This window comes from Schistocerca nitens, chromosome 4 (assembly GCF_023898315.1).
Source record: "Schistocerca nitens isolate TAMUIC-IGC-003100 chromosome 4, iqSchNite1.1, whole genome shotgun sequence".
Classification (NCBI taxonomy): Eukaryota; Metazoa; Arthropoda; class Insecta; order Orthoptera; family Acrididae; genus Schistocerca; species Schistocerca nitens.
Window position 1 is genome coordinate 547,961,771 of NC_064617.1, and position 25,162 is coordinate 547,986,932.

General features: G+C 39.0%; 1 protein-coding gene across 4 annotated transcripts in view; it reads right to left on the reverse strand.

The window, feature by feature from the left end:
* LOC126253005 (copine-8-like) overlaps positions 1-25,162 on the reverse strand; it is a 263,721-nt gene that overhangs the window by 169,366 nt on the left and 69,193 nt on the right. For all 4 annotated transcript variants that reach the window (XM_049954056.1, XM_049954053.1, XM_049954054.1 and 1 more), the window contains exon 4: positions 22,975-23,100. In XM_049954056.1, the coding sequence (XP_049810013.1) occupies positions 22,975-23,100 (126 nt within the window). The remainder of the gene's footprint in view (positions 1-22,974; positions 23,101-25,162) is intronic.

Sequence of the window (25,162 nt, forward strand, 5' to 3'; positions counted from 1 at the left end):
GCAAGCCCAAAGAATAAAAAATCATGATAAAATGCTAAATAACACAATTTTCTGTCTGGAATGGATGAGGGGGGAAAATGTTCTGTGTATCTGCAATGAACAGGCTGTAAAAATGTGTTGCAGTTATAAAGCTACTAGTATAAAAATAGCTTGTTAGCATCACAAAAGGTAAGTGTAAAACTTCATAAATATTTATTTTCCAAATTAGTCTTGGTAGGCCTAATTTTTGAAATAACAAAAACATATTATATTTTGTGTATCAGTTAGGTAACATGTGTAAAGTAAAAGCCCATTAATCTGGCTTCCAACAGTCCTGCACATTCAATAACCTGACATTGTTTCATACATACTGGATATTTCAGACACATTTGGTGGCATTCAGTAGCACTTTGCAGTGGTCAACAATTTTGACCCATGTAGTGCCAAACAATTGTTTGTCAGATAGCTTCTGTCATGCACAAGTCATCTATGTGATTAAAAAGTGTGTTTTCAAGTGTAATCACAATTAATGCTCTTCTATACCACGATTACAGCAGTGCTGAGTATTGTTGCGGGAATGTTTTCTTAACCAAACATCTCTCAAATCAAATTTACATGAAACATAGGCATGTTACTTGGACTATGTCCAAACTAGATCAGTTGGATGAAATTTTGTACATGTGTATCTGTGCCATAAGGTCTGAAGTAAAACCTGTAACTGGGCCTATGATTACAGAAAAATGCAAACAGTTCTGTGATGATATGGGGTGGTCAGAAACTGAATGTATGCTCTTTTAGTTCGCTATAGCAATTCAAAACTCATTATGGAATTCAGAAGCTTGGTGTAAGCGGGGAGTTATGATCGGAAGATTAAAATTCGGCTAAAGAACATACAGACACTTTTTTGCAACATGGTTAAACACCGTAACTTAGCTGCCAGTCAAATCTACAATGCTGATGAAACAGGTCTACTGTGGCTTATTTGTCTAGTTCAACTTTGGCAGTAAACACAAAAAGTGCACCAAAGGTTAATAAATAAATAAAATAAAAAATTAACATTAAAGATGCTATTTTTGAAACCACTTTAGCATGGAATAAAATTAAGCCTACTACTCTTCCGAAGCCATGGTGAAAACTCTGGCCAAAAGCCTATGAAGAAGAAACAGACTCCACCAAAATATGTACTTTGCTGCGAGATGATGTCTTGGACTGGATAGACATTGGCAATAAAGAACCTGTAGTCAAAGAAATATCAGACTGACTGGTAGCAGAAAGGGTGATAGGGTCACAACAAGAATTTCCATCAGCAGATATCGAATCTGACTATAACGAATGGGTCTGATGCAACAAATCAGTGTGCCATTTTAACACACTAGGACACCCCCAAGTGGTAAAAGCACATATTACATCTGGTTTGTTGAGTTATACTCTTATTCTTCATTGGATTCATTATTAGTGGTTGATGTTCTTACTGTGGCCCTATCAGACTTTCTACTATCAGTTATCTGATATTTCTTTGACTACAGATTCTCTTTTGTCAATGTCTATCCAGTCCAAAACTTCACTCCCGCCAAAGTTCTTATTTCAATTTGAGCAACAGTTTAAAACACTCACACTCACACTCACTCTCACACACACACACACACACACACACACACACACACACACACCACTAATAGTGCCACTGTGAGGATGCAAATCAGGTTTGCTTTAAATGCACACTGTGACGGTCATGAGAGTTGATGTTAGTAAAGAATGCCTTTAAGGCGATGAAGATCCCATTATCAACACTTCACCGAGTTTGGACAAGGTCGTGTAATAAGGCTACGAGAACCTGGATGTTCCTTCTGCGACACTGCAGAAAGACTTGGCACGAATGTAGACACTGTACATGATTGCTGACAGCGGTGGTCATGAGAATGTATGGTTGCAAGAAGACGGGCTCTGGCACATGGCACTATCTAGAGGGAAGACAGTCCATGTTCTGAGTATGACTCTAGTGGATCATACTGCATTTGCAGTAGCAATCTGAACAGCAATTGGCACAACATTGACACAATGAACTGTTACACACTGGTTACTTCACTGAAAGCTCTGCGCCAGATGCCCTGTAGCATGAATTCCACTAAACCCAAACCATGGCTTCAGTGATGTCAAGTGAGAGCTCATTGGAGGTCAGCTAGGAGGTCTGTTGCTTTTTATGAGGAAATCTAGTTCTGACTCAGTGCCAGTGATGCCATGGTTTGGTTAGGCGGAGGCCAGTTGAGGGACTGTAACCAACCTGTCTGTATTCTAGAAACACTGGACCAACTCTTGGAATTATGGTTTCACAAGTGATTTATTATGACAGCAGGAGCACTCTTGTGGTTATCCCATGCATCCTTGCTACAAATTTTTCTATCAAACTGGTGATTTGACCTGTTGTGCTGCCATTTATGAAATGCATTCCAAGGAGCATTTTCTGACAGGATAATATTCCCCCACATACCACGGTTGTAACCCAGCATGTTCTACACAGTGTCCACAAGTTCTCTTGGGCCGCTCGATCATCAGATCTGTCTTCAATCGAGCACATATGGGACATCGTGGGAGACAACTCCAGCATCATCCTCAAACAGCATTAACTGTCCCTGTATTGATCGACCAAGTGCAACAAGCAAGGAACTCCATCCCACAAGCTGACATCCAGCACCTGTACAACACAATGCAAGCCCATCTGCATACTTGCATTCAACATTCTGTGGTTACAATGCTTATTAATGTACCACCATTTCATATCTGCAAGGCTTATCTCACACTTATACCAACCTGTGATCTTGCAATGTTAATCTCTTAAATACGTTCCCTAGACAAATGTATTCCCAAAATTTCATTACTCTACATTAATTACTTCAGTAACTGACGTCACCTCTCCGGAACTGTGCATCGTACAATCATATATTTTTGTAGGCACATTCAGAGACTTATGTGGATACTGTTGGCTAAGTGTGTTGTGAACAGAATTCACAGCAAAGAAATAACAAAATTAAGCATCATGCATGATGTAGCAGGTTTACTTCACGAACAGCGAAAATGTAGTAAGTGCTAAACATTTTCCGTTTCATCATTTTGTGGGGGCTGTCAGCGAGAAAGTTTCATAAAGGTTTGAAATTATGTTTAAAGTTTGTTACAAGTCAATAAGCGCTCTCATTCTCAAATGCTCAATGACCAAAGTAGGGGGATTCCACGCATCATAGGCTATGATGCTTTCTCACAGACCCACCCCTTTGACTGGTAGGTGGTTCATATCCACATAGTGTTTCTTTCCAGACAGTAACTGTGCACCACATTAGTATGTTCCACATCTCCTCTTAAACCACTGAAAGATGATGTAACTTACCAAACGAAAGCGCTGGCATGTTGATAGACACACAAACAAACACAAACATACACACAAAATTCAAGCTTTCGCAACCAACGGTTGCTTCATCAGGAAAGAGGGAAGGAGAGGGAAAGACGAAAGGATGTGGGTTTTAAGGGAGAGGGTAAGGAGTCATTCCAATCCCGGGAGCGGAAAGACTTACCTTAGGAGGGAAAAAGGACAGGTATACACTCTCACAGTGTTTCTTTCCAGACAGTAACTGTGCTCCAAATTAATATGTTCCACATCTCACAGTAGTACAAGTTTATATGCCAACTAGCTCTGCAGATGATGAACAAATTGAAGAAATGTATGATGAGATAAAAGAAATTATTCAGGTAGTGAAGGGAGACGAAAATTTAATAGTCATGGGTGACTGGAATTCGACAGTAGGAAAAGGGAGAGAAGGAAACATAGTAGGTGAATATGGATTGGGGCTAAGAAATGAAAGAGGAAGCCGTCTGGTAGAATTTTGCACAGAGAATAGCTTAATCATAGCTAACACTTGGTTCAAGAATCATAAAAGAAGGTTGTATACATGGAAGAATCCTGGAGATACTAAAAGGTATCAGATAGATTATATAATGGTAAGACAGAGATTTAGGAACCAGGTTTTAAATTGTACGACATTTCCAGGGGCAGATGTGGACTCTGACCACAATCTATTGGCTATGAACTGTAGATTAAAACTGAAGAAATTGCAAAAAGGTGGGAATTTAAGTAGATGGGACCTGGAAAACTGACTAAACCAGAGGTTGTACAGAGTTTCAGGGACAGCATAAGGGAACAATTGACAGGAATGGGGGAAAGAAATACAGTAGTAGATGAATGGGTAGCTCTGAGGGATGAAATAGTGAAGGCAGCAGAGGATCAAGTAGGTAAAAAGACAAGGGCTAGTAGAAATCCTTGGGTAACAGAAAAAATATTAAATTTAATTGATGAAAGGAGAAAATATAAAAATGCAGTAAATGAAGCAGGCAAAAAGGAATACAAACGTCTCAAAAATGAGATTGACAGGAAGTGCAAAATGGCTAAGCAGGCATGGCTAGAGGACAAATGTAAGGATGTAGAGGCTTATCTCACTAGGGGTAAGATAGATACAGCCTACAGGAAAATTAAAGAGACCTTTGGAGAAAAGAGAGCCACTTGTATGAATATCAAGAGCTCAGATGGAAACCCAGTTCTAAGCAAAGAGGGGAAAGCAGAAAGGTGGAAGGAGTATATAGAGGGTCTATACAAGGGCGATATACTTGAGGACAATATTATGGAAAAGGAAGGGGATGTAGATGAAGATGAAATGGGAGATACGATACTGCGTGAAGAGTTTGACAGAGCACTGAAAGTCTTGAGTCGAAACAAGGCCCCGGGAGTAGACAACATTCCATTAGAACTACTGACGGCCTTGGGAGAGCCAGTCCTGACAAAACTCTACCATCTGGTGGGCAAGATGTATGAGACAGGCGAAATACCCTCAGACTACAAGAAGAATATAATAATTCCAATCCCAAAGAAAGCAGCTGTTGACGGATGTGAAAATTACCGAACTATCAGTTTAATAAGTCACAGCTGCAAAATACTAACGCAAATTATTTACAGACGAATGGAAAAACTGGTAGAAGCCGACCTCGGGGAAGATCAGTTTGGATTCCGTAGAAATGTTGGAACACGTGAGGCAATACTGACCCTACAACTTATCTTAGAGGCTAGATTAAGGAAAGGCAAACCCACATTTCTAGCATTTGTAGACTTAGAGAAAGCTTTTGGCAATGTTGACTAGAATACTCTCTTTCAAATTCTGAAGGTGGCAGGGGTAAAATACAGGGAGCGAAAGGCTATTCACAATTTGTACAGAAACCAGATGGCAGTTATAAGAGTCGAGGGACATGAAAGGGAAGCAGTGGTTGGGACGGGAGTGAGACTTGGTTGTAGCCTCTCCCCGATGTTATTCAATCTGTATATTGAGCAAGAAGTAAAGGAAACAAAAGAAAACTTTGGAGTAGGTATTAAAATCCAGGGAGAAGAAATAAAACCTTTGAGGTTCGTCGATGACATTGTAATTCTGTCAGAGACAGCAAAGGACCTGGAAGAGCAGCTGAACAGGATGGACAGTGTTTTGAAAGGAGGATATAAGATGCACACCAAAAAAAGCAAAATGAGGATAATGGAATGTAGTCGAATTAAATCAGGTGATGCTGTGAGAATTAGATTAGGAAATGAGACACTTAAAGTAGTAAAAGAGTTTTGCTATTTGGGGAGGAAAATAAATGATGATGATCAAGTTAGAGGGGATATAAAATGTAGACTGTCAATGGCAAGGAAAGCATTTCTGAAGAAAAGAAATTTTTTAACATCAAGTATAGATTTAAGTGTCGGGAAGTCGTTTCTGAAGGTATCTGTATGGAGTGTAGCCATGTATGGAAGTGAAACATGGACGATAAATAGTTTGGACAAGAACAGAATAGAAGCTTTCAAAATGTGGTGCTACAGAAGAATGCTGAAGATTAGATGGGTAGATAACATAACTAATGAGGAGGTACTGAATAGAATTAGGGAGATGAGGAATTTGTGGCACAACTTGACTAGAAGAAGGGATCGGTTGGTAGGACATGTCCTGAGGCATCAAGGGCTCACAAATTTATCATTGGAAGGCAGTGTGGAGGGTAAAAATCGTAGAGGGAGACCAAGAGATGAATACACTAAGCAGATTCAGAAGGATGTAGGTTGCAGTAGGTACTGGGAGATGAAGAAGCTTGCACAGGATAGATTAGCATGGAGAGCTGCATCAAACCAGTCTCAGGACTGAAGACCACAACAACAACAACAACAACACACACACACACATATCCATCCGCACATACTCAGACACAAGCAGACATTTGTAAAGGCAACGAGTTTGGGCAGAGATGTCAGTCGAGGAAGTACAGAGGCAAAGGTTGAAATTAGAGGAGGTTGAGGCCTGGTGGGTAACGGGAAGAGAGGATATACTGAAGGGCAAGTTCCCATCTCCGGAGTTCTGACAGGTTGGTGTTAGTGGGAAGTATCCAGATAACCCGGACGGTGTAACACTGTGCCAAGATGTGCTGGCCGTGCACCAAGGTATGTTTAGCAACAGGGTGATCCTCATTACCAACAAACACTGTCTGCCTGTGTCCATTCATGCGAATGGACAGTTTGTTGCTGGTCATTCCCACATAGAAAGCTTTACAGTGTAGGCAGGTCAGTTGGTAAATCACGTGGGTGCTTTCACACTTGGCTCTGCTTTCGATCGTGTACACCTTCCGGGTTACAGGACTGGAGTCGGTGGTGGTGGGAGGGTGCATGGGAAAGGTTTTACACCGGGGGCGGTTACAAGGGTACAATATGAATACACACATGAATCAAATGGTCAAAGGTTCCTATCACTTGGCAACTGCGAATTTTGAATGTAACACAGGAATTTATAAATGAAAGATAGCAATTAAATAAAATCTGGAGGTAGTATTTTTAATGGTTTTAAATGATGAGTATGATAGCAGAAGTACCTTTAAGAATGCCGTTTATTACTGAAAAACACTTACTGGTGTTGATGGTCCAGCAACTGAATAAATTATAAGTTGAATAACAGGGAAACAATAGGTACCTACTTCACATAATTAGTTATGAACAACAGCATAGCTCACGAGATATTCACTTCTAAACGCATAAAATGTCTTCAATGCAAAAGCCATGGAAATCTCACAAGTGCACAAGTCGGCACTACGAAATATTTCTATATCCCGCGACCACACGCAAAACTGTTCCACTCTCCAAGTCTTTCCTGTGACCGTACGTCGCTGCTTCCCCGTGCAGCACTCCCTCCATGTCCTCTCTGTGACCCGATGCTCCTCCCCCACTTCCATACAGACTCCCCATTCTTCGAAAGTCACCTACCGTAGTAAAGAGTGCTGTGATTGGCTACAGCACTCCCACCATGTCTCCAAGCCAATGCACACTCACAAACATATTGAAACACATACAAAATACTGGATTTACATTTAAAGAACTTGAAATTAAATAAATATTCCTATGGCTGGACCACAAACACGCTCTAACACACATTATTAAATCCACAAACAAATCAAATAAACTTATATCAAAGGAATAGAAACAACAGAAGGCCAGTAGCCTAATGTGTCTGTGCTTTTTAAAACACAGTAAATACTTGACCAATTTCTTCATGAATAGTATATATTGGATATAAACAAAGACACAGACAAATAAATATATTTATAAGCATGTTGCTACCAGTTTTTCATGTAACTGTGGAGTACTTGTGGCCTGACGCGATTAATAGTAATCGGCCACTTTGACCTCCAATAACTCATGTATTATTCAAGTTACATTCCTGTAATTCATACCAATTTAGGATTACACTAATAGCTTTCTAAAGACACGTCAATCGACAAAATTGGATGAACTGCTTAGATTTTGGAAATTCGTTGTTGGGTGTTAGTTGTATAATTTACAGTCAGATACTAAACTTTAAACTAAGAAATATATTGAAAAGCTGATGACACCATCAGAATTGTCATGCAGATAATGGTAATGTGCATGTTTCTTTTTAAGGTATCATGATTCCTCTGGCTATTATTAATTTCTACACGAGCTATGAAATGTCTGCTATTATGGTTTCACAAAGTCCGCCATCTTTGGCACTCCTGGCATACACATCTCTTTCATGGACACAAAGCACAGTCCTCGGCACCGCGTCAACATGGAATTCCCAACCACGCGGTCGGACTGGACCACGCGCTGGGGCTACCCCTCTCGCTCCGACCAATGTCTGGCACCATGTGGCTGTCGACGAGCCGCGGCCCGCAGAGAGACCTCCACGCAGCCATGCCAACTCCGAACTTAGAATATCTTCAGGGCACTACAACTCGGCCATTACCTCACACTGTTACATATGCAGATCTGAACAACGGAGCAACTGTAATTACTTTTTTTATGTTTAGTTTACCCACATTTCACTTGCATGCATGCCATTTTTCTGTACTGAATTTCTTTGGTACGTATGATTTCTATGCATTCCATGAGATATTTGCTCTTTGTATGATCTCTACCTAAACACACATTATTCACACATACACATTCCATGCTTTTCACCCTAAGTTTATGAAGTTCTGAGCCACTGTACATTTTACCAAGTTTTTGTTATATACAAACAGCCACAGATAGTCCTTCGCCAGTTTTCAAAATGTGATAAAGCAAACAATTTACAAATATAATTTCAAGACTACTGTCACTCCCATTCCTATGTTGATACTTCTCAACAGTTTTCATTCCCCAAAAATGCACTATCTTTTTCTTTGTAAGCATCATCATGTTTTCTTTTTATATTCATAATCTATTTTAACTCTTTTAGCACCACTGTCAATGTTTGCATACATTTCCAGTAATGTACTGCTCTTAAGGTATGACAAAATTTTGCTTTGTTTGAAAGACATTCTGAAATTTCATTGTTCTTACAAGCCTGCATGCACTCACCTCACTAATATTGCTACCTGCCTTGTGAGCTTGCAAGTAATGGATGTTGGGGATTAGATTAGAACAACAATGAGAGCATGGGAATGACAATTAAGTTTGAAATGTTTCAATACATAATATTTTTTCCCAAAATAAATGAGCAAACATGTTAATATTAAAACAGTGATAGTGCATTAAAGATGCAATCGCCATCCTCTAATTGCTCAACAGTGTGAAGCAAGAAGGTGCTTAAATCATCAATGTAGGCCTGTGCTGATAGTGTCACGCAAAACAACAAGGGTTGCAAGCCCCCACCATGAAAAACATGACTACACCATAATACCACTGCCTCCAAATTTTACTGTTGGCACTACACATGCTGGTAGATGACATTCACCCCCGGGGCATTCGCCATACACACACCCTGCCATCGGATCGCCACATTGTGTACCATGATTTGTCAATCCACACAATGTTTTTCCACTGTTCAATCATACAATGTTTACACTGCTTAGAGGTGTTCTTAGCCATTTACCGGTGTGATGTGTGGCTTATGAGCAGCAGCCCGACCATGAAATCCACGTTTTCCTACCTCTGGCCTAACTTTCTTAGTACTTGCAGTGGATCCTGATGCAGTTTGGAGTTCCTGTGTGATGGTATGGATAGATCTCTGCCTATTACACATTACGACCCTCTTCAACTGTTGGCGGCCTCTGTCAGTCAACAGATGAGGTCGGCCTGTACGCTTTTGTACTGCATGTGTCCCTTCATGTTTCCACTTCACTATCACATCAGAAACAGTCGACCTAGGGATGTTTACGTACAGACGTACGACACAAGTTATACCCATCACCTGACCACGTTCGCAGTCCATGAGTTCTGCGGACTGCCTCATTTTGCTCTCTCACAATGTCTAATAACTACTGAGATCGCTGATATGGAGTACCTAGCAGTAGATGGCAGCACAATGCACCTAATATAAAACAGGTATGTTTTTGGGGGTGTCCAAATACTTTTGATCACATAGTGTAGTATGTCATGTGGAGCTTAATCCAAGGCTATTGGTGGACACCTCACCGGAAACAGTGGAAATAATGAACCATTCTGTTCGACCAATACTGACAGGGCAATAAATACTGAGTATTGTTAGGAGTCATTAGGGTCCAAGATGAATGAGTCAATAACTACTGCAAGCTACTCAACTCTCAATATAATTAGTTATTTGTGGGAACACAGTCTACACTACTAGGTGAACAGTTAGTTATCATTCACCTCAAGCCAGACGTTCCCAACTGACTGGGTGCTAGTCCAGTTCTTTCCTTGCACTTTTATAGGTGTGTGGAGTGCCAAAAATTTTTATGTTGGTATCAAATGATGACCATTATTAGCACCTAGCAACAAAAACAACAGTAAAAAAAAACAACAATTATTATCAAGAATGAGATTTTCACTCTGCAGCAGAGAGTGCGCTGATATGAAACTTCCTGGCAGATCAGAAGTGTGTGCCGGACCGAGACTCGACCTTGGGACCTTTGCCTTCCGTGGGCAAGTGCTCTACCAACTGATCTACCCAAGCACGGCTCATGCCCCGTCCTCACAGCTTTACTCGGTCCGGCATACAGTTTTAATCTGCCAGGAAGTTTTATATCAGTGCACACTCTGCTGCAGAGTGAAAATCTCATTCTGGAAACATCCCCCAGGCTGTGGCTAAGCCACATGTCTGCAATATCCTTTCTTTCAGGAGTGCTAGTTCTGCAAGGTTCAGAGGAGAGTTTTTGTAAAGTTTGGAAGGTAGGAGATGAGGTACTGGAGGAAGTAAAGCTGTGAGGGCAGGTCGTGAGTCATGCTTGGGTAGCTCAGTTGGTAGAGCACTTGCCCATGAAAGGCAAAGGTCCTGAGTTCGAGTCTTGGTCCGGCATACAGTTTTCATCTGTCAAGAAGTTTCAAATAATAATAATAATAATAATAATAATAATAATAATAATAATTATTATTATTATTATTATTTCTTTACTTTCTCAGACGTTAAGTCTGGTTAAAAATGGAAAGTGACGCGGACCTTGATCAAGCGTCACTTCCTTTTAACTGTACGGTATATGTTATATTGCATTTAGGAACTTTCGGGTAATTGAACATGTATCAATAATTACGGATTTCTGTAATTGTATATATAAGTTTGGATGTAGCTGTATTGCATTGCATTATTATTATTATTATTATTATTATTATTATTATTATTATTTCTTCAACAGGAAGAGAAATATAAAAAAAAACTTGTTGCCATATGGAACCTAAGAACGTTGTTATGATTTATTAACAGATGATGACCAATGTCTAGAAAAACGGCCTGCACCAACAGAACTACTGCATCTTCACACAGAAAGTAAGTGGTATGGGAATAACTATACATGTAATGGACAATAAGAGGTAAGTATGAGGTGTGCCTAGTTGACTGCACTTAGTCACAACTGGTGTTTTAGATTTGCTATTGCCCATGAGATTAATGACAGCATCTGCTCCTATTACACGGATATTAATTTACACACTCATTTTGAAAGTTCCACTGGAAATCATTGACATCTTCTATGCAAGTTTACGGAAATGTTTAATAAAAGATCAAAAGGGAGAGAATTGGCAACAATTATAAAACTGATCAAACTGTATGAGACCTTACAACACTGGAAAGCAGAATAAGAGTGGTTAGCACTTCCTGAAGTTTGCATTCTATGTACACCCTCTATCACTATCACCTATTTCAGGAAAAGAGCTGTACATAGCCACTGTAATTTCTGCACTCAAGCCACAGGTATAAGCTTGATTACATAACTTACAGGAAACAAAGCTCACGTTATGAAAGATTATTCACCCAGTATGGAGTAAATATGGCAAGGTTAGAATCAATGGCTCAGTCACCTGACATGACAACCTTTACAAATATCAGTCAAACTGAAGGAAAAACTTGGTATTGCATCACTGTGTTATACAAAGAGTGTGATGAGCATGTGATTACAGATGAAGGAGGCTATTATGCAAATGGCTCTCAATACTTCCAGGAGAAAAGTCAAGAATCAAAGTGATTAGTTTGCAAATTATATAAACATATTATGCCCTTACTTCAAGGAAAATAAACTACTCTCTTAAAATTAGTCAGATTGAGCTGAATCTGGTTACATTAAGCTAAATCAGACTTTCAGTGTCTCATTTAACACAATGTGAACTAACACTAGACAAATCTCTGCAAGTCCACATAGCACAGGTATACAAATGGAGAGCACCAGGAGGAAATCATGAATCCAAGATCTAAACATAAATCTCCTCACTCAAAAAAATCGAGCAGCAATGAGGTCGACACTTCGTTAGACTTGCTTTTAATCCAAGATGGCATAAGAAATGAGGCACTGATAACACATCAGCAGTCCTCATAACATTTGAACTGGACAACCATGCTGTTCATAGTCAACTTTGCCTAATCCATTATGCATCAAAGCTGAGAAAACTGCACAGTGTGTGGCAATATGCCTGCAGAGGTAAAGGAGTTGAAATATGTGACAACCCTTCTGTCTGAGTTACTGTGAGCTGTTGTGAACAAAACACATTACAACACGATATGAAAAATGTACACATAGTAACAGTGTACAAAGGTAAAGGAGAGGGACAAATGCAACAGTACCAGAGTAATATCACTAAAACACATAAGGAAGAAAATGTATGAAGGAAAAGGGGAGAGGGCACCAAATGATAAGTCCCTTGTGTGAAAAAGTGTTCTTGAACCAGTCCTGACAACATGAAGAGCATCTGGCCATAGCAAAGTCAATTTGCCAAATAATGGAAAAGGCTCTGTCTGCACTAATCTACCCTGACACATGTGAGGATTTTGCACCAGACAGTCTATGAACAATAAGATATTTACCCTCTGACAGATACACAGAAAATGCCATTAATATTTTGTGAACTGGAAAACGTCGCTATTGACCTAAACAAGGACTTTGATACTATTAGCAGCAGAGGCCTTTACAGTGTTCCACAAAAACAAATATAATGTCCTGTTACACTTCTGTCCCTTTCTATGGTCTTCCATAACAACATGTCATTTATGGGGAAGCATCTGAGGACATAAACGAAGTTGTCAGACTAGGCTGTTTGCTGTTGCAGACCTCATCTGAATATATTTCTCAGCATGGTTTTCTTGCTGCCTCTAATATGGGACTTTTCACTAATATCTCCTTAATGTTGATGATGGAATATGTAGATTTAATTGTCTGAGAACTACTGTATTCCGAGGATAATGAACTCATCGTAAACTCTGAAGAAGAGCCTCATGAGCTAACAGGGAAATCTGCTCATGTCTGCGACTATTCTCACAGAAAGTTACCGTATTTACTGGAATCTAAGCCGCACTCAAATCTAAGTCTCGCCTGAAAAATGAGACTCGAAATCAAGGGAAAAAAAATTTCCTGAATATAAGCCATACCTGAAATTTGAGACTTGAAATTCAAGGGGAGAGAAAAGTTTTAGACCGCACCTCCAAATCGAAACAAAGTTGGTCCATTGTAACACGAGACAAAATTTAGGTCGAATGGATGAAGATACAGCTACAGAAGTTTGGTTTGAGGCGTAAGCTTAGTAGTTAAGCTTTACCAGGTAGTCATTGCTATGTGTCAGGCGTCCATATTTATACGGGTACCCTTCCTTTTTCACATGCTTCACCTGGGTTGAATCGATTGCTTATTTTGCTTTGATCTGACAAGCGCCGTTCTCTTTGTTATAGGTATTTACGTCACTCTAAGCTGAAAATGCATCATTGTACTGTGTCATGCATTGTTTGTTGCATTCTGATAATGAGTGTTTACGACCTGTCGCCACTCACGACATGGCTTGCTTTTGTGTGCACTACCGCCCCTAACAATAAGAAAAAAGAGAGGAATTGTCTCATTAGCGAAACATTGTTAAGAAACTGTTATTTGTTGTTACTTACACTGCTGCTTTCTTTGATAACGATCAACAAGAACCAAATAATAGACTGCATATGATAGAAGATGTTCTGAACGAGAGTTTAGCACAAGTTTTTCTCCGTTGGAAAATCTTTGCAGACGCCCCTTTAGTACATTACATTCTCAATAGAAATTAGAGTAATCTTCGATTTAAAAATCTAGTCAGTTGCCTTGCTTCATTTCTGACTGTATCACTATTCAGCATAAGAATAATATGAATATAAACATGACATGATACGTATATTCTTCCGCGTTTGCTGTTGTCTCACTCTAGCTTCGTAGTTTATTAGGCAGACAGGATTTAAATGAGATAGCAGCAAACATGAAAGAATACATGGTATAATGTTTACATTCGTATTATTCTTATGGTGAAGAGAATACTGCATGTCATTCACGATTCATAAAAGTTCTTAGTAGCAACCATCTCTTGTCATAGGTAGGAAAAAATTCAGAACATAGAGTTGGCCATATTGACATACATCCCAAACAGTCTTGCAAGTCGGATTTTCATAGTAGATTTTTAGTGATTACTTCAAATGCAGAGTGTGTTGTTGTTGTCTTCAGTCCATAGACTGGTTTGATGCATCTCTCCACGGTTTTTTATCCTGTGCAATGCAGAGTAGCAACAGTTATAAAAAAAAGAATGAAAATAACTTAGAAATTAAACACTGAAATTTAAAACAAAATTTTATTAGGTTTGTCATACATATTATACCAAATGTTTAAAATATCAGTCATGATTCTGAAACACTATCCTTCGATTCTTTGTTGCTCATTTCTTCATACAGAGAATCGTCCTCCATACCATCTAGTGCATTGGATATCGAACATTTTTCAAATGCTTGTTGCACAGTCTGATTTAGAACACACTTACATGCATCATAAATCCATTGGCACCCTTGCAACAAACTTGCGCATTTTACATGTCCTGTTGGTGTCAGTTGTCTGTCGCTTTTTGAAAGCCAGTCTGTGTACATGCATTTAAGCTTGTCCTTAAATGGTTTATTCAAACAGACGTCAAGCGGTTGCAGAATTCACGTCATCCCGCCTGGAAATACTGCCAAGTCCGTTTTGCTTTCCTCTAATTTTCGTTTTACTGCAGGTGTTGTATGGCCTTTGTATGCATCTAATACCAATAGTCTGTGTAAACCAAGCATTGCACCAGTACGACGATTCCACACTTGCCTAATCCATTCCAGCACCATGTCCTCCGAAAACACCCAGATTCGTTTGCTTGTACAATTACAGTTTTTGGAAACACTTCCGATTTCGGTAAAGTCTTTCGCTTGAAAACTAAGAACGGAGATAATTTATGTAAATTGCTGTTCAAGCAAGCATGACGGGCATCTGCTGTGTTTCACCCCCTGATGTAAGAACACTTATGTCTTTCTTTCCTTTGGAATCATCCTTATAATTTGATGGCATGTCAAAATATACGGAAGTTTGGTCAGCATTTCCTATCTGACCAAGAAGGTATTGCTTTTCTGTGCGCTGCCTAATTATGAACTGCGGAATTTTCACAAGTTTTTCTTCATAATTTTTCGGCAGCTTCTGTGCAACTTAAGTTTATCTCCGAAGTGAAAAACCCCAGCACTTCATAAACAGATTAATCCAGCTGCGACTAGCCTTAAAATTTTAGATTTTTTGCTCTCTAGCAATTTCATGTGCCTGAATTTTTAAAAATTCGGCATTCACAGGCACGAATTTTTGACTCTGTTCCTTAACAAATTCATTTCAAATCACTTCTAGTGCATGATATCGGCCACACTTTGGCCCTCTAAATGCTTTCCGGCAACTTGATCATTCAAATAATTTGTCTCTCTGCAGTCGCCATCGCCTGATGTTGCTCTCATCAATCCTGTATCGCAGACCTGCAGCATGATTAGAACTTTGTTCCGCAAAAGAAATAACTCCCCTCTTGGATTTGGCACTATAATGAAAGTGCTTCATTATGGTTCACCAACACCAACAAGCACTTCACAAAATTCCATGAAGCAATAGGTGCCGCTATGTGAAATCCAGCATATCATCTCGTACAACAATCATAAAGCTTTGTGCATTTTTGGTATTTTTGTGTAAAGAAATTTATTTTTGTTGCTACGGATATTTGAAAGGCTGGTACATTCGAAGATGAACAATACGGAATTTCTATTTACTTCATTGTATAATGTATGAAAATGTAGTGGTCAAAACTCGGGATGGAGAAAAAAGCTTGTCTTCCACCTTTTTCTTAAATTTATTTACTGACTCAGAGGTTTTGGCTGCAGTGTTTATCTTTGTGCCTGCAAAACATGCCTGTGTAGCGCTACATATATTCGACGGCAGAAGTTGGTTGTGGCAGTACCTACTAAATTTTTCAGAACTTCCGCTTACTTTGCACTCGAATCTAAGCCGCAGGCGGTTTTTTGGATTACAAAAACTGGAAAAAAAGTGTGGCTTGGATTCGAGTAAATACGGTAAGTCCTGAAAGATAGGTGATAGGTGCAGATGAACCTCTCAATGTCATACTGTATGGTGTTAACTTGGTCGCAATACAATAATGACTATTCCAACAACAAAGACAGGTATGAGATTGCTTTACTGAAAGAGGTAAAATTAAATGCATGTCTTTATCCTACAGCAGTTCTGTGTTGAGAAGAATAGCTAGTCTGTTCGCCAATGTAGGAATGAGCTACCATAATAACAACACGTTAGGTAAGGCCACATGACACAGCACCCAACATAAAAAAAACACCACGCATATACATACCCAGAGTTTATAAAATTAAATGTGAAGCATACAAAAACTTTCATATCCAACAAACAGGTAGAAGTTTAGTCATTAAATTCAAAGAATACATTAATGCCAGTGACAATTGTCAATCTTTGGGAGCCATCTTCAGGTGACCAAACACAAGTTGAATGGCATCAATAACTCTTAGAAATTCTTCACAGAAATGGGAAGGAAAGACAACCTAACTGTTTAGTGAAGATCAAAATTTATTATGTGTTTAGAGACCAAGCAGAACATACCTTGAATGAACACACTGAACTCAAAAATAGAATATTCTTAGACAGCTTCTGGAACATCTTAAAAGACAGTGATTTTTAGATACAGTTGGAACTTGGGGACTGTTTGCCTTTATTCCTGGCCATGCTACACTTGTTTCTAATAGTATCTACTTTTAAATCTTCCAGGGTATATGTACAATGTTCGCAGCTTGTGGTCTCGTGGTAGTGTTCTCACATCCTGAGCACGGGGTCCCGATTCGATTCCTGGCGGGGTCCATCATCATTCATCCCCATTACGCTCGGAGGAAGCCAACGGCAAACCACCTCCATTAGGACACATCGCGAGTACACATCTTTTACGGCGGTTCGGGTCTCCTGCACCGTTCCCCTACGCTCTGTCAAGAAGCATGGGACTTCATTTCCATTTCCATATGTACATTGGCACATCACTTGCAAGGTTTTAAAAATTGTATGCATGTGCTTTACATATGTGAACCTCTACCTTTAGTTTAGATTTAGGACTCTTGATCCTGTAACACTTTTATTTTACAGGTGTTATTTAACATGACTAGGCAAGTCACTTCATTTTCACCATATGACATGTCAGTTAAGATTAAATGTACAGGTACTCATATACGAAGGTATTACCTACTTTTAATCTACATCAAAGTTTTACTTGTTTCATTCCTTTTTACATTACCATATATACATCGATAACATTGATTCACTGTGAGTACACATTTTACAAATCATATGATATCGACTTCACATAGTAATATCTTTGTACTTGCAAGCTCACACACACTGTGCATTTACATCCTTGTCATTTTACTGCTACCGGTACTGTAATCCAACAAACATGTTGGCTCCACGAGCAATTCATTTTGGTGTATACTGTGGATATAATTTTTGTTTTTATCCAGACTGACTGCTTTTATTGTGCTTGCCACATGACTCAGCATTCACAAGGTATGCGGAAGAGCAGATATACTTATTCTATCATAAATATTTGTATTCAGACTGCTGACAACTATGTTCCAGCATGTCAGAACTTAATGTTGTAGAATGGGCTTTAACATCTGACTAAGTACCCTTATTTTTTAAGTTGTACAGTTCCATCACTTTATTTTTAACTCTAGTGTACTTTATCTGGAGACCGTTTTGGTTTCATGGTGCCCGAGAAAGATAAAAATGTCAAAATTACAAAACACAATATTTTTAACATCCTTATGTGGAATGACTACCTTTTAGTTGTTCATGCATGTAACTGATCTGTAATCCCAGGACTACAAATGAAAACAATCAACTGTAACACGGTGGAAATCATTTGTAGACAAGGTGAAAAACTATCCCTTAGCTGAATGGAATATCAATCTGCCAAAGTAGAAGTTAGTTGTGGCAGGAAGACACCATTTTACTCAGGTTCCAAGCAGGTCCAGTTATAACAAGAAAAATCCAGGTGTTGTGCATAGTGCCACTTGGCCTTAAATCATTTGTTGACAAGCTCACGTGACTTGCCGCATGGAGATGCCCTGTTTTTCACAGCTTGCAGTGAATCCACTTCGTGTAAGTGTAGACAGGCATATCTATAGTGTAATATCACCTATCATGTCTGATGGGATTGATAGACATTTGCTCCAGAACTCTACTAGTATCACGTGGTGTGATATGATATAAGCTGTGGTACCAGGGAGACACAGTGTAATCTGAGGCCTATATGCCAATACTAAATGGCTGCTGAGATGTGATGGTAACTTCACTTGCATAGCTGCATTCTCAATATTTGCTTGATAACAAAAAATCACAATGTACAGCTACCTGCGAAATGGATGTAAATTAAACCTGCACCTACAGTGCAATTCAATAGTGCATCCTGTGTTTCCAATCATGGACAGTACAATGCGGCTTGTATACACTGTCCAGTCTACCAACAGATCTCAAAGAGCCATTTCAAGATCAGATAGTGTGCCTGCTGTTACTTTATGACAAGAAAGCTTGTCAGCACCAAACATTGCCCACTGAATTGGTTTAAACAGTACTGAAATCTTGCATACATTCAACTGTTAAGGTGACGCACAATTTCTGTCCAGCTCATACAACTGGACTTAAAACTAAGTTGGTTTATTTTCCCTTTAAAAAAAAAAAAAAAAAAAAAAAAAAAAAAAAAAAAAAAAAAAAAAAAACAGAGAGAGAGAGAGAGAAAAGATCTGTCTCTTAGCAATCACCCACAGTCAACAACAAAGGTAATACCACTACCGACAAAACAAGGCTTGTGGGTATTCCAAGGAAAATGAAACAGAACTGCAGTATACCATTTTGGAGGCATATGGGAGGGTTGTGTTGGCCGAGACAGTACAAAACCATCTCCACAGGATCAATTAGGTATTACAACCATTACGAACAATAGTACAACCCTCCCCCCCCCCTTCCATCCTTCTCTGAGCAGCAGCATGGTGTGTAAATGAAGTGGACAAGGCACATCTGGATTAGAAACTGGATCAATGGAGGTTCACTAACAAATGCATGTTCATACAGCACCTGATGATCTTCAAAGAAGAGTGTGAATGTGAAGTCCCAAGGCACATCTCAGGCAGCACTTGGTCCCATCAGTTCAATCAATAAGGTGGGTCAGTCATACTCCGGTCCATATCACGTATTGATGTCAGATTCTTCTCATTATTACTGAGGGTACTTTGAGGGTTTTCAGTCTCAGGGCAGGACCCACCAGCCTACTGACATGTCCTACAGTCAACATTTTGTCAATGAATTTATCTTCCAAGATGGTAATACATGAGCAAACTTGGCTCACATCATGAATACCTTACTCCAGGAATCAGAAATCAACTGAATAGAATAACCTGCAGTGTCTGCCCACATAAACCTATTTGGGCATGCTTGAGACCGGTTGAAACTTGCAGCATGTCATTGCAGTAATCATTTTCACACACTGCTTGACATTAGGAGGGCCTCTATCAAAGAATGGGGCAGGTGAGTGCCAATTCCTACATCATCTCATAGACAGCATACCGAGGAGCATTCAAGCACGTTATTCCCAAGGGGTGGAACAACACAGGACTGAATGTAACCAGCAACAGGTTTTGCTTTCAAAGATGTACTCTTTCAAGCAGATTGCCTCCATTTTTGTTACTGTTTTGTATGTATTTTCCTGATCTCAAATCTCAGCCCACAGAAATTCACAGATCCGTAGGTGGCACCTTTTAAGAACAATTTACTCTGCTATATTTTTGTGATCAGTTTCCCATATTTGTGTGCTCTGTGATAACTGCTTTTAAATAAAACAATAAAGTTGAACCACTGACAATTTTTCCTTGATGTGGAGCTACAGTCATATAAAACATACAGAAAGATATAACCACCATTAGACTGTATGATATGCTTTATTAGACAATCCAGATTTCAGCTTTAGGCCATTATCAAGAGTTTCGAAACCAAAAATCATTTGACTCGTGTTCATATAAACCTGATGTCTCATAAGTAAAAGCGAGAATATTTTTATGACATGTTAACTGGCTGGTGATGTGCATAACTTATTAACATAACAACGTTGTGAAATAAAATGGATGACGAAATCACAGATTTAGACTTCGTTTCACTGTGTCTCAACAGCACCTTATGTTTATGTTGGCTGCTGCTGAGACATAGAGAAATGAAGTCTAAACCTGTGACTTGGTCATTCATTTTATTTCACAGCCTTATCATGTTAAATTATGCATGTCACCAGCCAATTAACACATCACAAAAATGTTCTCACTTTTACTGATGAAACATCAGATTTATATAGCCAAAGATATATATATTTTAATGACGACTTGGGTTCCACATAAGTCAGATGATTTTTGACATTTGTTAACACTTGATAATGACCTACTGTTAAAACCTGAATCTGTAATAAAACATATCATACAATATACAATCAAATGGCAGTTATCTTTCCATACGAAAATTGAGCGTGGCAGTGGCTCCATGAAGATATTATGATTTCGTGTCACAGGCAGCAAGGCTCTTGCTTGCAGTCTCAGTCGGCCGTCAGATGCCTAAACCCCAGTGACTTCAGTTGGCTATTGTGAGTTTAAGCTAGTGTTGAGTGGTGCCACAGTGAGATTGTATGTCTGCAAGTTACATAGTGACAATTTGGACTGTAGCTACCACAAGCCTGTCAGGTGTGGTGGTAAAGTTCCACAGACTACTATTTTCAGGGTTAATCTGTTCTAACAACGATATAGATCTGTGTATCTGGCATCATTTGATGATTTGTGTGATACAGCTGATGTCTAGCGAGTGAAGGAAGTTCCCGCTGGTGTACCCACCAATGTGTGCACTGATTTGACATCACTTACAATCTGCAGCATGTCGGCCTTTGATGATTGGTACAGGTTTTGGAACTAATCTAAGTGTGTTGATAAAGTCACATTCATAAAGGTGAGCATCACGTGTTGGATGCATAAACATGTTTCTAATACAGCCAGATATAATCGTTTAAAATTTTTTTATTAAAATAAATGAAAATTCATCAGACATATTGTTATGATTTCTCTTGAAAGGGATCACAAGGCACTGTCATTTAATGTAAGCAGTGTACTGCACAATCACTAGCTATTACACTCCCTGTTGTATTAATAATGAAAAGAAATGATTTCTAAAACAGTTCTGCATGCTGAGCTATCAGTTAGTTTCACTAGTTTTATTGTAAATGCTTTTAATATTTCTGTTTCAGAGCTAGACTGGTTTTAATAATATGATGTTTTAAGCTATTTGTTTAAAGGCTTACAGTTAGTCACAAGCTGACTAGAGGAGATATATTAAAACGAAATCTCTGTTCTGCTTGGGTAATTACACTGTTTTCAACCGACTGATTTATTGTCAGGACTGTTCTGCTCCATGTTTTCTTACATTAATAGGTTGTATATTGTGGCTATTTTACAGTTTATTTCTCTGTTTTAATTGTGGGTTGGTACCTTCTGCTCGCCCATAACCTCACTAGCAACTTTCTAAAGTTTTTTTTAATCATAGAATGAAGGCTTTCATGACTTAATGGCATAACTGCTGGTAAGCCTTTCAGGATGTGAGGTCGTGGTCCAAGAAACTCTACTGTTCCTGGCGTTTTGTCCAGGACTGCGCTGGATGTCCTCAGAGGCACTCCTTCGCTGAGTCTTGCCGACTGACCGGTCAAACATCTGAGAGCGACATAAATACTGTAGGAAATGGGGCGTGGTCAAAGTAACACATGTGACGAGCGGAGATAATGCTTGTCAGAAATAAAATTTAACTATCGATTGTCATCTTGTCAAAGAGAAAACTGCCAAGCGGTTCTGCAGAGCTACTGTTTATATGTCACTAAGTTTCATTGCCTCCTATTTCCTATTAAAATTATCCTTTTTTTTGAGCCAGTATATTACCACTACATCATTTGAGTAGGCCCAGCAGTCAAGGGCTCATTGCTGTTCACAAGGAAATATTTGTTTATTTAAAACAATCAGGCACTGTCAGGAGGAATTATACGTGAAAAGAATGCAGAATAAACTCATTAGATCCAGAAATACATACAAACCCAAAGACAGGCAGGTGACTTGGTGTCAACAGGCATAATGTGTAATAAGTGTTCACCTGCTACCTGGAGTAGCCATCTCATTCCTTTGTGCTCCATCACAGCATGACTTACCACTGTTTATAATGTGTAAATGAAAGAAGCTGCCACATTTTGCTATTACCAGTACTTATACTGACATGATTGATCTTCATGATGTAACAACCAGTAAATTGCTTCATGCCAAAAATTTGCCCCTTAAACTCATCATTAAGTAACTATCCTGACAGATGACCAATGGGAGAAATTTTCTGTCTAGCTACAAATGGACCATGCCCATAAAATTCAGCAAACAGTACAGTTCACACACAATGAATGAAAATACACTATGTCAAAGGAACCCTATTTCATGCACTATGCTCACATAGGTCATGTGTTACAGCACTACCACCAGAAGGAAGAGAGAGTAGTTTATCAGACTCTTTTTATTTATTACAAAGATTCAATTTTGTTGCTCGTCTTCAGTTAAATCATCCAGAAATCCACTTAGCAGTTAGACAAGCCAGTAAAAATAACTGCCTTACCTGGCCTAGAGTGCATTCACATTCTCCTAAGAAATCATGTTCTCCAAGGTCGGGTGATTCTGTATCAATATCGTACACAGCGAATTTCAGCCACTGTTGTTCCTCAAATCTGTATGTCAAATGTACCTGTGATATAAAACAACAGTAGTAGTAACTTTCATACTATGAAGAAACCTTATTATAATTTTTGTTATGTTCATTAATTATCATTCACAACAAAAACAAAATAAATTAAATAAATTGGAAGAAAATTCATTCTCTCTCATTAATGCTCCCAGTCTAAGCTCAGTTAATATCCCTATGTATGACACACACATGGGACCACCACCACCATGCCAGTTCCATACCATTGGATATCACAGAAATTTAATGAAAATTAAATGTCAATAATAAAAGTACACTATTAATCTTGTTACTCATTATTTAATCATTACATTACTTGACAGTCTTTTGCTATATTAACAACAAACGGGTGTGCAGAGGAGGTGAGATGGGAGGTAGAAGGAGAGGGAGAGATTTTCAAAGTATTCTTCTTCAACTTTTGTAACAGATACATTCTCTATTGCACAATATCTTCTGTTATAATCACTGAATCACACACAGCAAACTCTCGCATATGTGGCTTGATAATGACAATGTGTTCACATTTGGAATATGGGCGGTTCCTGAGAACATTATCTGGCTGAATTTCCATACGTTCCTTGAAGGTCTGATATGTTGCAAGAAGCTCAAGTTTCAAGAACCAGTAGCACACTTCTACAGCAATCAACAAGAAATGTACTGTAGCAGATAAGGCTTTAGACTTACATCTGTAAGGGACAGGTTTGAAGTCCCAACCAAGGAATCCAGATTTAAATTTTTGTGGTTTTCATCTGTAGCTTAAGGTGAAAGCCACATTTATTCCTATGAAAAGTAAATTGTTTTTTGCCTTCCCCACCCTTGTCCAATCTCAGCTTAAGCTTTATTTCTAATGGTCTTGTTGTCGATGAGACATTAAAACCTTCCAGCTTCCTACCCGCAATTGCGACTGTACAATTCTTTCTGCAGTCTGTTACTGCACTGCTCGTCTGTCAATCTCTGTTGTACATACATAAATTATTTGGCAGGCAGGTTGGGCAGCAATCTGCGATTATTTGCTGATGATGCCATGGTGTACAGTAAGGTGCTGAAATTGAGTGACTGTAGGAAGACGCAAGACGACATAGCTCTAAATGTGGAAAAATGTAAGTTAATGCAGGTGAGTAGGAAGATCAAACCTGTAATGTTTGGATACAGTATTACTGGTGCCCTGCTTGACAGTGTCAAGTCATTTAAATATCTGGGCATAATATTGCAAAGCAATATGAGGTAGAATGAGCATGTGAGAAATCTGGTATGGAAGGTGAATGGTTGACTTCGGTTTATTGGGAGAGTTTTAGGAAAGAGTGATTCATCTGTAAAGGAGACCACATATAGGACGATGGTGCGACCTATTCTTGAGTACTACTCGAGTGTTTGGGATACATACCGGGTCGGATTGAAGGAAGAAATTGAAGCAATTCAGAGGTGGGCTGCTAGATTTGTTACCAGTAGGTTCGAACAACATGTAAGTGTTATGGAGGTGCTTTGGGATCTCAAATGGGAATCTCTGGAGGGAAACCGACATTCTTTTTGGGAACACTATTGAGAAAATTTACAGAACTGGAATTTGAAGCTTACTGCCGAACGATTCTACTACTGTCAAAATACATTGTGTGTAAGGACCACAAAGATAAGATATGAGAAATTAGGGTTCATACAGCAGCATATAGGCAGTCATTTTTCTCTTGCTCTATTTGCAAGTGGAACAGGAAAGGAAATGACAAGTAGTGGTACAGGGTACCCTCTGCCATGCACCATACGGTGGCTTGCAGAACATTGATGAAAATGTCCTGATAAAATGCCAGTATTGGTAACTATTTATTTATTCCACCACATTTCCACACTGAACTGCTCTTTACATTATGTTCAAAATAAATACTACCTATCAGTGGGGACGTGGAAAAGTTTGTGAAAATGATACCATGAAGAATAATGCAAAACTGGCAGTTTTTGCAAAATTATGCAAAATCAGTAATTTTTACATAATATCATAAAATTTGTCCTTTTCTCATACAAAAGAATACTGTAAATCTGAGGACAAGTTTACCAACTGATGGTTATTGAATGT